This window comes from Carassius auratus, chromosome 38, assembly GCF_003368295.1.
Source record: "Carassius auratus strain Wakin chromosome 38, ASM336829v1, whole genome shotgun sequence".
Classification (NCBI taxonomy): Eukaryota; Metazoa; Chordata; class Actinopteri; order Cypriniformes; family Cyprinidae; genus Carassius; species Carassius auratus.
In genome coordinates this window covers 21,140,991-21,154,279 of record NC_039280.1, presented here as the reverse complement: position 1 = coordinate 21,154,279, position 13,289 = coordinate 21,140,991, and the positions used below count along the sequence as shown (strand labels likewise).

Here is a 13,289-nt window from a genome sequence, read left to right as displayed (position 1 = left end):
GCGGTGGAGGACACGCAGAAGTCCGAGTCCAGAGCAGTGAGTGAGGGATCGTAGGTTTGGGATATGGGCTTACTGTCACAAGGGTCACCGCTCAACTGGGAAGAGACCAAGAAACATGCGGACCACGTTAGAAAGCACGGCATCCTGCAGTTCCTCAACATCTACAACAAGGTCAAAGAGCGACAGAAGGATGTGCTGAAATGGGGAGACGAGGTGAGGCTCTTTCTCGTCTTCATAAGTGCACGGTATAACTGTGTGCGATGGAGAACACGTGGTCGCGTGTTTAGATGTAGCGCGCAATGAAGCAGATTTAGATGTAGCTTCAGCTTGTGAGCAGGTGCGCCGTTCAGCTCGCTTTGTGTCATGCATGCTTTCTACTTGTGGATGCATGGTTCTTAAAATCCTTGCGATCTGAAGGTCAATGCTTACAATTAGCGTTGTAGGCAAATACAATCCATGCGTATGCGTGATTTTATTGACCAAACCAAAACTTCATCTCGTTTCGATCTGGCTGTTAACTTTTGATAGTGAAGGGAAAGGCAAAACATATGACCTCCCTCGGTGATTTTTAACAATGACCCCATAGTGAAGTTATTCGAGACACTGCACAGCTGAAGCTCAATCTTAAGATGTTTTGATTGGATTTCACTCTTATTCTACCAATGTTGAGTTGGTTATTATTCTCAAATGTGGAAAATCTCAGTAATAAGGTATGCAAGGGTGTGTCCACACATTCCTCTGATATACAGTATGTATATAATGCACCCCAGTCATGTAAAGATATGCCCAAAGTATTTTTATTTTAGTTTCAAAATTACAAAATCCCATTACCATTGGATGGGACGGGTGCACGGTTCTTCATTTATTTTGAGAGTTCTTGCTCTCTTTTTTTTCATAGAACTCTTCTTAACTGTGTACTAAACTAAACTTTTCAATCAAGGGCACCTAAAAGTGTGTTCATGTACAAACTTGCAGTTCATATAGGATCAACAGGCTGTCAGTTTCTAAACCTCCTTTTGTTCGGCCAGAAGATGTCGATGGATTTCTGCTGAAACCTGCTGGAATGTTGTTGGTTTAGGTCAGACTTTTGTTCCACATTGGTGGATTTAAAAGCCCAAGAGAATGGAATGGCATCGGCCTAGAAATGTCCTTTCATTATGAACATGTTATGAATGTTTGGAGAAATATAATATTGTGCTTTGTCATCGTTACATTTGCAATTCAAATCCACTCACACATAATGTGCATAAAACCTCAGCAAAAGCAACAGTGCTCACAGAAACTAGTTTTACCTGTGGGTAATATTTTGTGGCTTTGTCAGTAACGTGATGGACTGTGTTGTAGAAAGTGTTTGAAACATCTTCCAGGTGGAGTACATGTTGGTGGAAATGGATGACAAAAGTGAAAGAGTCCGCCTAGTTCTGAACGGGAAGGATGTTTTGGAAACCCTTCAGGAAAAGGGTGAAAAGATCAACCCCAAGTGAGTAACCTTTCTAGTGGGATTTATTGTGTGTCACAGAAAATTATGTTGAAAGCTTTAAAACCAGGTCAGATTTATGCGTAAGAATATGCATAGTTTATTCAGAGTCTTGCTACAGGGTCACTGAAAATGACTGTGTTTTAAAAAGAGTAATAATAAAAGAATCTTCTGGGATTTATGCACCCATTGATGATTAATTTGAAAACTGGGTGACCTGAACATAGCTGGTTTGTCCTTATGTACACTTTAACCTCAGCCAATCCCTCTTTTATACATGCATCTAATCGATCGTATCTTTCGTGTCTGTACTTGTTGTGTTTTTTAAATGACGGTCTCATTAAGTAGTTGTTGACAGCTGTTTTAGAATTGGAAAGGAGGTGGTTTTAGAATAAGGGATTGTAGAAGACAATAGTATTTGCTTCATAAGTAATAACAGCCAATATCCCAGTAATATTCATGGTAATAACCAACTAGTTAATAAGGAGAACTGGACCCTAAAGTGTTACCAATATTCTTATTAAATCACCAAAGTATGTAAAGTGAGAGGGGTACATAAAAAGCATGCATTTTAAGGTTAGACTTTAAATTTTAAATGTTAAATCCACTGTTGTATTGTATACTGTATAAATGTTCTGAAGTCTATACACGGTATAAGTTCAATTTACATAAGAAGTTACTAATTAAATTACAGAAAAAAATAACAGCAATCCCTTACTTAGTTATTTTTGAAGGAATGGTAATTAAATTCAGTAATTAGTAACACCGGTCCCAACACAGCACTTTTAACCCCACACGGACCGTCTGAGATGACACTTATTAAAACTATTGCATCAGCAGTAGACCGAAAAATCGACCAGACTGATATTTCCTCTTTTAAAGGAGCTTTTTTGATTTCAGAATCTGTTTCCCTTGTGTCATTTCCAAATTTATGACCACAAAACCAGTCATACGGGTCTTTTCTTCTTCTTTTTCTTGTTCATCATTTGAAAGCTGGCTGAATAAGCATGATGAGCTTTCTGTTGATGTATGGTTTAAGATAGGATTAGACTGAGACACTACTATTTGAAAATATGCAATCTGAGGGCACAGAATCTAAATATTGAGAAATTTGGTTCTTAAGTTAAACATTTTTTGCCAAAAATCATTAGGATATTAAGTAAAGATCATGTTCCATGAAGATGTTTTGTAAATTTCCTACCGTAAATATATAAAAACTTAATTTTTGATTAATAATATGCATTGCTAAGAATTCAAATTTTTTTCCACTTTTTTTTTGTACATCTATAGAAAGCTTATTTATTAGCTTTATGATTTATAAATCAAAATTTCGAAAATTGACACTTAAGACACATTTGTAAAACAGAGGTTTCTCTTTGTTTTAAGTGGTTTAAGCAGTTTATCATTATTGATTTTATAAAAAAAAAAATCAATGCTTATGCTAGTTTATTTACATTTGTACGTCCTGATTGCAGCCACCCCACTCTGTGGAGGCCGGAGTACGGCAGCTACATGATCGAAGGGACCCCCGGGCAGCCGTACGGAGGGACCATGTCAGAGTTTAACACGGTGGAAGACAACATGGGCAAGAGGAGGAGAGAAGCAGCATCTGTGCTTAATAAGAACGAGACTCTCCTCACCGTTACGTCATTCCCCAGGTAGTTACATCACCAGTCTGTGATCCAGGCATTGCCAAATGTTTGTTAAGGGTGTCTTTGCATGTAGGTTCAGGCTTTTGCATCGGGTAAAGAACATATTGTAACAGTTTTCTTGACGTGAGATGTTTTTCCTGATGATATTGTCTTAGTGGGTGACCTTTTTGGTATCCTTGATCCCAAACACTTGATTGACACTTATAAAAGATGCATGCTTGTCTTTCAATGCAATTTAATCATTTGTAGGGTTTCAGTGTAATATGCAAATGTGTGTGTTTTAGGTTAGGCTGCCCGGGCTTCACTCAGCCAGAACACAAACCCACACCTGTTGAAAAAGGGGTGTCCAAATCGCTCTTCTTCCCTGATGAGGCCATCAACAGTCACCCTAGATTCAGGTGAGAGCTCATGTGTCCGGTGACCTGTCCAGAGTCGTTTCAGTTCCTGAATCCAGCTGAAATGGGCCGTCGTGAGTCCGCAGCTGAAAGGGTCTGAAGTGACACAGTGTAATGTGAATTTTTGTTGCATAAACTTGAGCTCTGAGGCATAACAAGGGGATCATGGGGAGCCCTGCTCAACAGACAGTGATCATTCACATACCAGTAGGCAAGAGCGTTTTACAGAGCGCTGCTCGTGTAGAACTGCTGGCGCTTTCATTACGCTCACTCGTGTTTACAGGAAGTGAAGGATTTCTGCAAACCTGCACAGTTTGTGCTGCAGACATGAACTGTACAGAAACTCCCGTCTATATTCTGGATTGAGGTAATGCATCACTAACAGATCTCGTTTGTTGATGTATTCCAGCACTCTGACCAGAAACATACGTCACCGGAGGGGTGAGAAGGTGGTGATAAATGTACCAAGTAAGTGTGTTTTGTGTTTGTAGATGACTGATTTCTGTTTCTGTCGTTGAAAGTCAATCTTTCACTGGAAATCGAATGCACAGTGTATGGTTTCATTTGATCTACTCCTAATGTGAGTGAATGAGTTTATACGATGATGACCCAGAAACCTGAGCACTACCCAGCAGATACACTGGAGATTTTCTCAACATACAGTTCAGTAACTCTTCATGTACAGGATAAATGCAAACCTCTTATATTCATCATGTGCAGTTAAAAATGGAAATCAATATTTAGTCAGAAATGTTATTGGGGATCTGGCAACCACAAGCCAGCTTGTGGTGTTATCATCAATGCATGTTTCCAATTGCTTCTCTTTTGACGTAAATGTCCTTAACAGTTTTTAAAGATAAAAACACCCCGTCTCCTTTTGTGGAGACGTTCCCGGAGGATGATGGCGAAGCTGCCCGAGGAGCCCTGCCTGATCACATCTACATGGACGCCATGGGCTTTGGCATGGGAAACTGTTGCCTGCAGGTGAAATGTCTTTTCCTCCCAGAAACCTGACCCTTGTTGCCTCTCACTGATTTGAGGATATTTAAGTCAAACGCTGTTGGTTGACATCAGATGAATGTTGTCATTGCAGGTGACCTTCCAGGCCTGCAGCATCAAGGAGGCGCGCTACCTTTACGACCAGCTGGCCACTTTCTGTCCCATAGTGGTAAGAGCACACGGCTTAGAGGAAGTCTAACAACAGAACATGCTGTCCATGTGAAAAGGGTCCAAAAAAAACAAAGTCAGTCAACTTTGCTTCACAGAACAAATTACAATTAATCACTGTATGTTTATACAATTAAATAAATAGTTTATAGATGTGGGGAAAGGTTTTATGCATGATGTGATTGCTTGTAAGAGGGAGATGTGTGGTACATTACCACATTTAGGAAAATCAAAACGATTTTAAGATCCCAAACTTTCTAGCTTTTGAAGGGCGTCTTCTAACTTTGACCTTAGTTTAAAATCTTTAACGACCATCTTTAATACGTATGAAGTAATATATACCCCACCCTCATCTTTTTCACATTCTTGAGCTTGTAGGTGCACTCAGAAGTTGTCTTTATTGCGGTTTATGTCTGTGCAGATGGCTCTGAGCGCCGCCTCCCCGTTCTACCGGGGCTATGTGTCTGACATTGACTGCCGCTGGAGTGTGATCTCTGCGTCTGTGGATGACCGAACCCGAGAGGAGCGGGGCCTGGAGGTGACTACGGGATCCTGTCATCCCATTTCTCTACTAAAATGGTGCTTTGGCTCGTGCTGGAGCCGTTGCTCGGATCTGGCCTGTGTTTCCACTGGCTGGAGAGCACAATGTTACCACACAACCTGCACACAAACAAAATAAATTAACTATTACATTTCCTTAAGGAGACCAGACATAATGAAAATTTACCTAGGCTGGGTTCCCTGCGCAATGTATGGAGCAAATTATGGAAAAAATTCCCCAATTCCTTCCAATAATTGTATAATTATGCATGTCTGCATGAATGCATGAACGCCCTGCATGAACGCCCACATCCAAACAGTAGACCCTCCCAATTCAGTAATGATTACCGACATCGCTCATCCCAGACTTGTTGTGAATCATACATGGAGTAACAGACAGCCGCTGTTAATCATTTGAAAGGAAAACTAATCCCATCAAATTGGTGCTTTTTTTTATATACCACCACACCCTATATGTGACCTGTGCTGGCAAAATAACTCTGACTGTGCATGGGGCAAATTTTGAGCTACAGGCAAAAAAGAGGTTTTTACAAATTTTTCCATTAAGGCCCTCGTCTAGTGATCCCAGTGCTCCAAATAATAATTAAACATTTACAATGATCTTTATTTGTACATTTTCTGAGAGGAGTATGTTTTCTCCGCTCACTTCTCGCACTGATTCGTGCATAAAGCGCGAGATCCCAAAAAATATAAACAAAATTACAGTATTTAAGTATTCATGCAAACACAATCTGTTATGTCTTAAGTGATTATTTGAGAAACTTTTTCGGAAAAAAAACATTGGAAGTGTAACATATTAGATTTGTGCAGTTGCTCTCTATTGAACTTCTTTTGTAGTTTTAATAATTTATTTGTAACGAAAACACAAGTGATTTAAGTTTTTTTTTTTTTTTCTTACTTAATGCTTTTGTTAAGATATAAAATGAGAAGAAAAAAATACAGTATGCACGTTTCATTCTTGGGGGCCGTTTACATGACCACATTTTCAGCACAAAAACAAGAAATTTTTTATGTGTTTCGCCTGTTCGTTTACATGACAATGATGTTTTGGCGACTGAAAACGCACATGTTTGAAAAGTGCTTTCAAAGTGCAAGTTTTTGAAAATGCCACAGTTGTCGTTTCCGTGTAAACACCCAATACGGGAATCTTTGAAAACGGTGACGTCATGCACGTGCTAGGTTAGGTTATTTTTATTTTAATTTTGCGTGTTGATTTTACAGGCAAGAGCGAACAAACATACACAACAATGGCGGAGTACATGGTACTGTTGTTGCAGCTCAAGAGTTTGCTAATGCTTTTTCAGTAAAGTGTGGATTTAATTCACTGATATTGCAACCAACAGTGGAGACGCATCATAATATTTTGAAAACATTGTCGTGTATACGTGAAACTTTTTAAAAATGCAAGGGAAAAACTTTTCCGTTTTTGACTACATCGTTGTGTAAACGTAGGCTTATTATTATTATTATTATTATTATTATTAATAATAATAATTTAAGATTTTCTAAGTGATTTTTCTTGTGTAGCTCGGTCATTTTTGACTCGTATATCATTTTAATGGTCTTTTTAATTGAGAATGTAAAAAATAAAAAACTTTTTTTTTTTTTTTTTTTTACATTTGCTCATTGTGACTCATTTTGCCAGAAAAGGGTGCATATAATGTCTGATGTTATATAAATATGTAAAAGGAAAAAGAAAAACCTCATTGCACTCAATTTGCACGCAATATTTGTGAATTAATAAAATTAAGAACAAATGTTTACTGTCAAATGACATTAAAATCTACTTGTATAATAATTAACAAGGCTGTCAGTAGATCTGACTTGAGTTATCAGTCAAGGCCAGTACTCTCAGAATAGACCAAAATATCTGTAACATGTTTTTGAAGTCACATCATGTCAAGCGCCCATGTCTTTGTGTGTTTCTGATTGCTCATGGTTAAAAATGAATGATGTTGTGTTGCTTCTGTCTCTGCAGCCTCTGAAAAATAACAAATACCGGATCCATAAATCACGGTATGATTCGATTGACAGCTACCTCTCCTGCTGTGGTGACAAATACAATGACATTGAGCTGACCATAGATGAAGATGTCAACGAGCAGCTCCTAGATGCAGGTAAAGAACCCGCACTGACACCCTGTCTAAAGCGGCTTGAGGCTGTCTTTGTCCTCTTGTCAAAAGATGCTGTGACCCCACTGTAGACCACATCATTGCTTACAATGGGTTCTGTTTGCTTTTGATGCGACACAGCATCCGGTTTAGACGGGGTGGGGAGGTGGGGTCCGAATCATTGAAGCACGCCGCCTGGCAGCTCTGTGTGCAGTGTTTTTAAGCGCTCTACTGCTCTGTTGCAGGAATTGACAAACTGCTGGCACAGCACATTGCACATCTCTTCATCCGTGACCCGCTGTCGCTCTTCCAGGAGAAGATTCATTTGGATGATGAGAACGAATCGGACCACTTTGAGGTAGAGTTAACATCTGATTCTTATTCTAGAAAATAGAAAATTGATCAGAGAGAGAGAGAGAGAAATGCCAATGTTAGACCAGTTTTCACTCACTTTGGTTCAAATTGCATGCGTGTTGCAGAACCTTCAGTCAACCAACTGGCAGACAATGAGGTTCAAGCCCCCCCCTCCGAACTCTGACATCGGATGGAGAGTGGAGTTCAGACCAATGGAGGTATTAAACAAACAGCCGTCTGCGCTCTGTCTGTGTGCCAAATGATGCAAGCAGACGCGGCTGGACTGACTGTGTGCTTAACAAAGCATCCTACAGTTTATTCAAGCACAACACGCAAAACTCACAGAGTACACACAGACTATTTTATGAATTTGATCTAATATAATGCAACTCACGTAATTATAAAGTACAGCGTGGACTAAATGTTGACATCTGGACAGGTTTGATTTGATTTTCATATGTGAGCCTGGAGCACAGAAGCAGTCATATGTAGCATGGCTGTAAATAGCCAAAAATGCATTGTATGGGCCAAAATGATCAGTTTTTCGTTTTTGCCAAAAATCATGTGCCATGAATATATTTTTTTAATTTCCTACTGAAATATCAAAACTTCATTTTTTATTAGTGATATGCATTGCTAAAAACGTAATTTGGACAACTTTAAAGGCGATTTTCTCTATTTACGTTTTTTTTTTTTTTTTTTGGATTCCAAAAATTGTCCTGTAGCTTTCAGATGATGTTAAAAGAAAAATCACAAAACTGACCCTTTTGCCTGGTTTAGTGGTCTAGGGTCACACATATGCAGCCGTTTGACTTGTGCTTCATGTTTCTTATGGCTGTTGTGTTTTTGATTTTCTTCTTAACAGGTTCAGCTGACAGATTTTGAAAATGCAGCTTATGTCGTGTTTATCGTTCTCCTCACCCGGGTGATCTTATCCTACAAGTTGGATTTCCTCATTCCATTGTCAAAGGTCGGTTTACTCTTCGAGTGTGCATTTTAACTCTTCGTTACACAGCTAAAAACAGGAAGATTTTAAATGGCAGAAAACTGGACCTTCTTAAAACTAAGACAACCACCAAGAATTATACATGTGTGCATAATACATGTGTTTCTGTTCATTAAAGCACTGCATGCAACTTTTGGCAACTTCTGTGTGTTTTGTTTTAGGTTGATGAAAATATGAAAGTAGCCCAGAGGCGAAATGCGGTGCAGGAAGGAATGTTTTATTTCCGGAAGGACGTCTTTAAAGGTTAGTTGACATTAAAAGTTAAATGCAGGTCATTGTCATTCATATCAACAGTGAGCTGTGACACAGTTGTATAAAAGCACGACTAAAATATGGTGGACATTAACACTGCATGCTGGTTCCAAACTTGTTAAATTTGTAATTCAATGATTTTCTTCTTACTCTTTTAAGGCTGCAACCCAGTGTTAGACCCGCCGTCCACAGCTCAGAATGGAGTGGAGAGTGAAGCCAATGACGGTGAAGAGTTCACACTGATGAGCATCGACACCATCATCAATGGGAAGGTGTGTGTTCCTCTGATCTTTAGCTGTTTGTCCCATAGAACTTCAACTAATAGCTTCTGTGAGTTGAATGATACTTCTTGTGTCTGGTTTTTTTAGGAAGGGGTGTTTCACGGCTTGATACCGATGTTGAACAGCTACCTCGAGAACATGGAGGTGGATGTGGACACGCGGTGCACTATTCTCAACTACCTTAAACTCATTAAGAAGCGTGCTTCTGGTATGTGAGAGGTTTAGGTTATTTACGGTGGCAGTGCTGGGTTTTTGTTCTTAAATATTCTATAAGCAAGCGACTTACAAGTGAGGACAGTGGAAGCAAACAAAATCAACAAATGAGCAATGATATGCTAGTGAAACCGTCTCAGTTAGCATAATGCAGCACATGTAGCTGTTATTCAGCGGCGTAGCAAGCTTTTCAAAAGTGTGGGGGATGGATGTGGTTTGTTTATAAACAATAAAAATGATGAATACATTGACAGAGGGGTACAAAATGCAGGGTTTGAAGTTCTTGCAGCGTTTGGCTGGGAAAAAATAACCCTACATTAAAAAAAAAAAAAAAAAAAAAAACAGAAAAGGGGAGAAAAAAACGCCCACACAAAGCTATTTCTCTGGTGGTATAAATAATGTAACAATTTACTGTTTTTAAACATTAAAATAATATACACTTTTCTTTCATAGTTCTTCAACAGGAATGCAAACAATATCCCAATAATAGCAATTAGTATTAGTCTAAAAAAAGAAATATAATACCGAAAACACTTGACATGTCAACAAAACGATAACAGAACATCTTCTCAAACACATATCAAGCTTATTTAAAAAAAACTCGAAAGCATAAACACTCATTCGAAGTACCTGGAAAAGGGAGACGTAAATAACCATAACCATAAGTTCCCGCCTCCTCAGCACGAGCTGACCGATAACACGCCAAGAGAGGCGGGACTTAAGGCATAACAGCCAATCATCAGCTGGGCAAACTCAAAGCCGGTGTCATTTAGCCGCGGCGAGCGCAGACACAGAGCGGCAAGAGAAACGGAGGAGCGACTGTAGTAAGGCGTTTGTGCAAAACTGCGGAAAAACTGCAGAAAACGTGCGGGTGTCGAACCCTCTCACCGGGAAAAGTGTGGGTGTTAAAACCCCCACATCCCCCACGGTTGCGACGCCCCTGCTGTTATTATATAATAAATGAAAAGAAAACAGAATAGATATACTGTATACAGTGGTGTGAAAGTTTTTGCCCCCTTCCTGTATTTTGTATTTTTATTTTGCATGTGTCTCACTTGAATAATACAGATCAAACTAATTTAATATTACACAAAGAAAGCCTGAGTAAACACAGAATACAGGTTTAAAATAATGGTTTCATGTATTAAGGCAAAAAAAGCTGCCCAAACTTACCTGGCACTAGCTAAAAATGTAATTCCCCCTAAATCTACTGGTTGTGCCACACTTTGCAGCAAGGACTGCAATCGAGCAATTGTGATTACTGGCATTGAGTCTTTCACATCGCTGTGGAGGAAGTTTGGCCCACTCAGAATTGGAGGGTTTGAGCTTTTTCCACTTTTGTCTCATCAGTCCACCATATTTTTGCCACCATATTTGTCCAAAAGTCTTGGGGATAAGCAGTTGGCTTTTGCCTTTGAACTCTCCCATGGATGCTGTTTTTGCCCAGTTTCTTTCTCATTGTTAAATCATGAACACTGACCTAAATTGAGGCGAGTGAGGGCAGCAGCTCTTTAGATATTGTTCTGGGTTCTTTTATGACCTCCTGGATGAGTCGTCCTTGCGCTTGGAGTGTGGCTTGTGAAATCTAACTCTGCTTTCTAAAATAATGTTTAATCACTGTTATTTCATGATTTAACAAGCGGGGGCAGTTATTCTTTCATGTAGGGCCAGGTAGGTTAGGACAGCTTTTTTCCCTTTAATAAATGAAATCATTATTTTAAAACTGCATTTTGTATTTACTTGCATTATCTTTGTGTAATATTCAATTTGTTTGATCTGACTCTTTTAAGTGTGACAATTACGCAAAGAATTATACGCACATGCAAATCTGCATTTTTGGATTGTGTTATTGATATTTCTTGTAATGTTTTGACTGCTGTGTTGTTCTCAGGTGAGCTGATGACGATGGCGAAGTGGATGAGGGAGTTTGTCTCCAAACATCCTCAGTACAAGCAGGACAGCGTCATCACGGACAAAATCAACTACGACCTGCTGCACAAGTGTGACAGAATCGCAAGGGGAGAGGAGAAGTGTCCGGAGCTCATCGGAGAACCGGTTAACAGAGGAAAATAAAGCCTGCTCGACACAAACGCATGAAGACAGACGACCACAGCAGTCTAGAAATCAAACGCTTTTAGAAAATATTTAAAATGGCATGTGTTGACTGCTGATGTCAGCCAAAGGTTTGTCGAATTTGTAAATAGCAGATTTTTATTATTCGCAAATTATTTTAATAGCTTAAACGGATCCATGATGTAATTGTACTCTGATGTGTACATATTTCACGTCAGTCTGAGTTTGTGAGAGATTATGTAAATGAAGCAAACACTAGATTGTACATTAGTAATTTTCATTGTTGAGATGTAAATACTGTACTTCAAGTACTTCAATTAACAAGTGTACTTTCTCTTTTTTTTTTATTGATGAAACTGTTAACTTGCTTTGCAGATTCTTATTCTTTTGGCATTTAATATTGTACCACTTAAGACAAAGGTTTAAAGACACTGGTCTTGATGCAGTGCAGTGAGTTGTGTTTTTAACTAACACATTATATTTCATATCATTTTAGTGTTTGAAGGACAGCTAAATTTAAACTACCTGAGGTTTCTTGGTTGTTTTGTTAAGATTTGTTCAGCTGCTCCACCACTAGAGGGTGCAGATTGTCTTTTTTATTATTAAAAAAATTAGATTAAGCTATAGTTTGTTAGCTTCAACATCTGTATATGGCTTCAAATAAAGTGATCCCCTGTACACATTCAGCTTATTGAGTGAAACACCTACGTCGGCAAACAATGCCTTTTACAGACCACTGTCATTTCTTTAGTGTTCAATGCAGCCTTGTGGAAACAATCCTTTAAATCCTGTTTGTACTTTAAAATTCAATTCATTAAATCATTTAATCAGCATCAGGCAATGAAAGCTGTTAAACAAGCCCAGCATGTCAGAATGAAGGCTTTATTTTACTGGTCAGAGGACTGAGTGTGGTTGGTGAAAATACTTGTTTTCCAATCTATTACACTTACTAATTTAACCTCATTTGCATTAAGCAGATAGCACTTGTATAGTAAACATTGGCTTGAAATGCAAGTTTTGACATGCATAGGCCATGAATAAAACATAAAACAGGTATTTAGATAATATTATTTTCAGTCTTCAGTTCAACTAATTCAGGTTGTTCCTCAATGAAAGATCAAACACCTCAGTAAAATAGATCTATAATGCAGTTATTGGTGTGATAATTTACTGCTTTTCATTCTCATATCCAAGGGTATTTTTTATGGAAGGACTGAAAACGAAGCCTGTACTGTTGGGGCTTTTAATACTGTTCCCAGTCGTCTTCATCTAATGATGCCAGGGAGTGTGTGTGTGTGTGTGTGGATCAAATTAATTGTGCAGTGGTTGGCACATAATGCAAAATAATAGGCCTTTGTATTACGCTTCATCAAATAGAATCAGCACATTGAACTATGACCAGAACAACCAGAGATCAGTTTTATTTTTTCATCTTTATGACTTTTTTATGCTTACTGAAGTCATTCTAATATGCTTCTCTTTAGTGTGTAGCTAAATTACAAAATGCCATGCAATGTACAACAACTAGAATCTAAAAACTACAATATCTATATAAAAAGGTTATCTATTAACCAATGCTTTCCACAAAGAAAGTGTTACGTGAGGACGTTTGGTGGAACTTGAGACACTTCTTGAGACACTTTTCCTGTGATTGTCCCCTTCACCACGGGCCCCAGGATGCGCGCTCGGCCTGTGATTGGACCGGTCTGGTTCCACATCAGAGCAGCCCTGTGATTGGTCTGTTTAG

The 13,289-nt window shown here is 38.8% G+C and overlaps 1 protein-coding gene across 1 annotated transcript; it reads left to right on the top strand.

Moving 5' to 3' along the window:
- Positions 1–63: 63 nt before the first annotated feature.
- gclc (glutamate-cysteine ligase, catalytic subunit) lies at positions 64–12,224 on the top strand. Its single transcript, XM_026224725.1, has 16 exons — positions 64–213; positions 1,368–1,480; positions 2,953–3,135; positions 3,414–3,527; positions 3,934–3,992; positions 4,372–4,508; positions 4,618–4,692; positions 5,113–5,229; positions 7,231–7,369; positions 7,609–7,721; positions 7,843–7,935; positions 8,583–8,687; positions 8,885–8,966; positions 9,135–9,247; positions 9,344–9,464; positions 11,361–12,224. Exons 1-16 carry the CDS (start codon positions 64–66, stop codon positions 11,540–11,542), a joined length of 1,896 nt encoding a protein of 631 aa, XP_026080510.1. The 3' UTR covers positions 11,543–12,224.
- Positions 12,225–13,289: the final 1,065 nt, after the last annotated feature.

What these genes read in the sequence shown, in the direction of transcription:
- gclc (XM_026224725.1), top strand. Translation starts at nt 64, where the DNA reads ATGGGCTTACTGTCACAAGGGTCACCGCTCAACTGGGAAGAGACCAAG. An exon ending in TGCTGAAATGGGGAGACGAG is followed by an intron (nt 214 to 1,367) that starts GTGAGGCTCTTT and finishes AACATCTTCCAG; the next exon opens with GTGGAGTACATGTTGGTGGA. An exon ending in TGGGAAACTGTTGCCTGCAG is followed by an intron (nt 4,509 to 4,617) that starts GTGAAATGTCTT and finishes TTGTCATTGCAG; the next exon opens with GTGACCTTCCAGGCCTGCAG.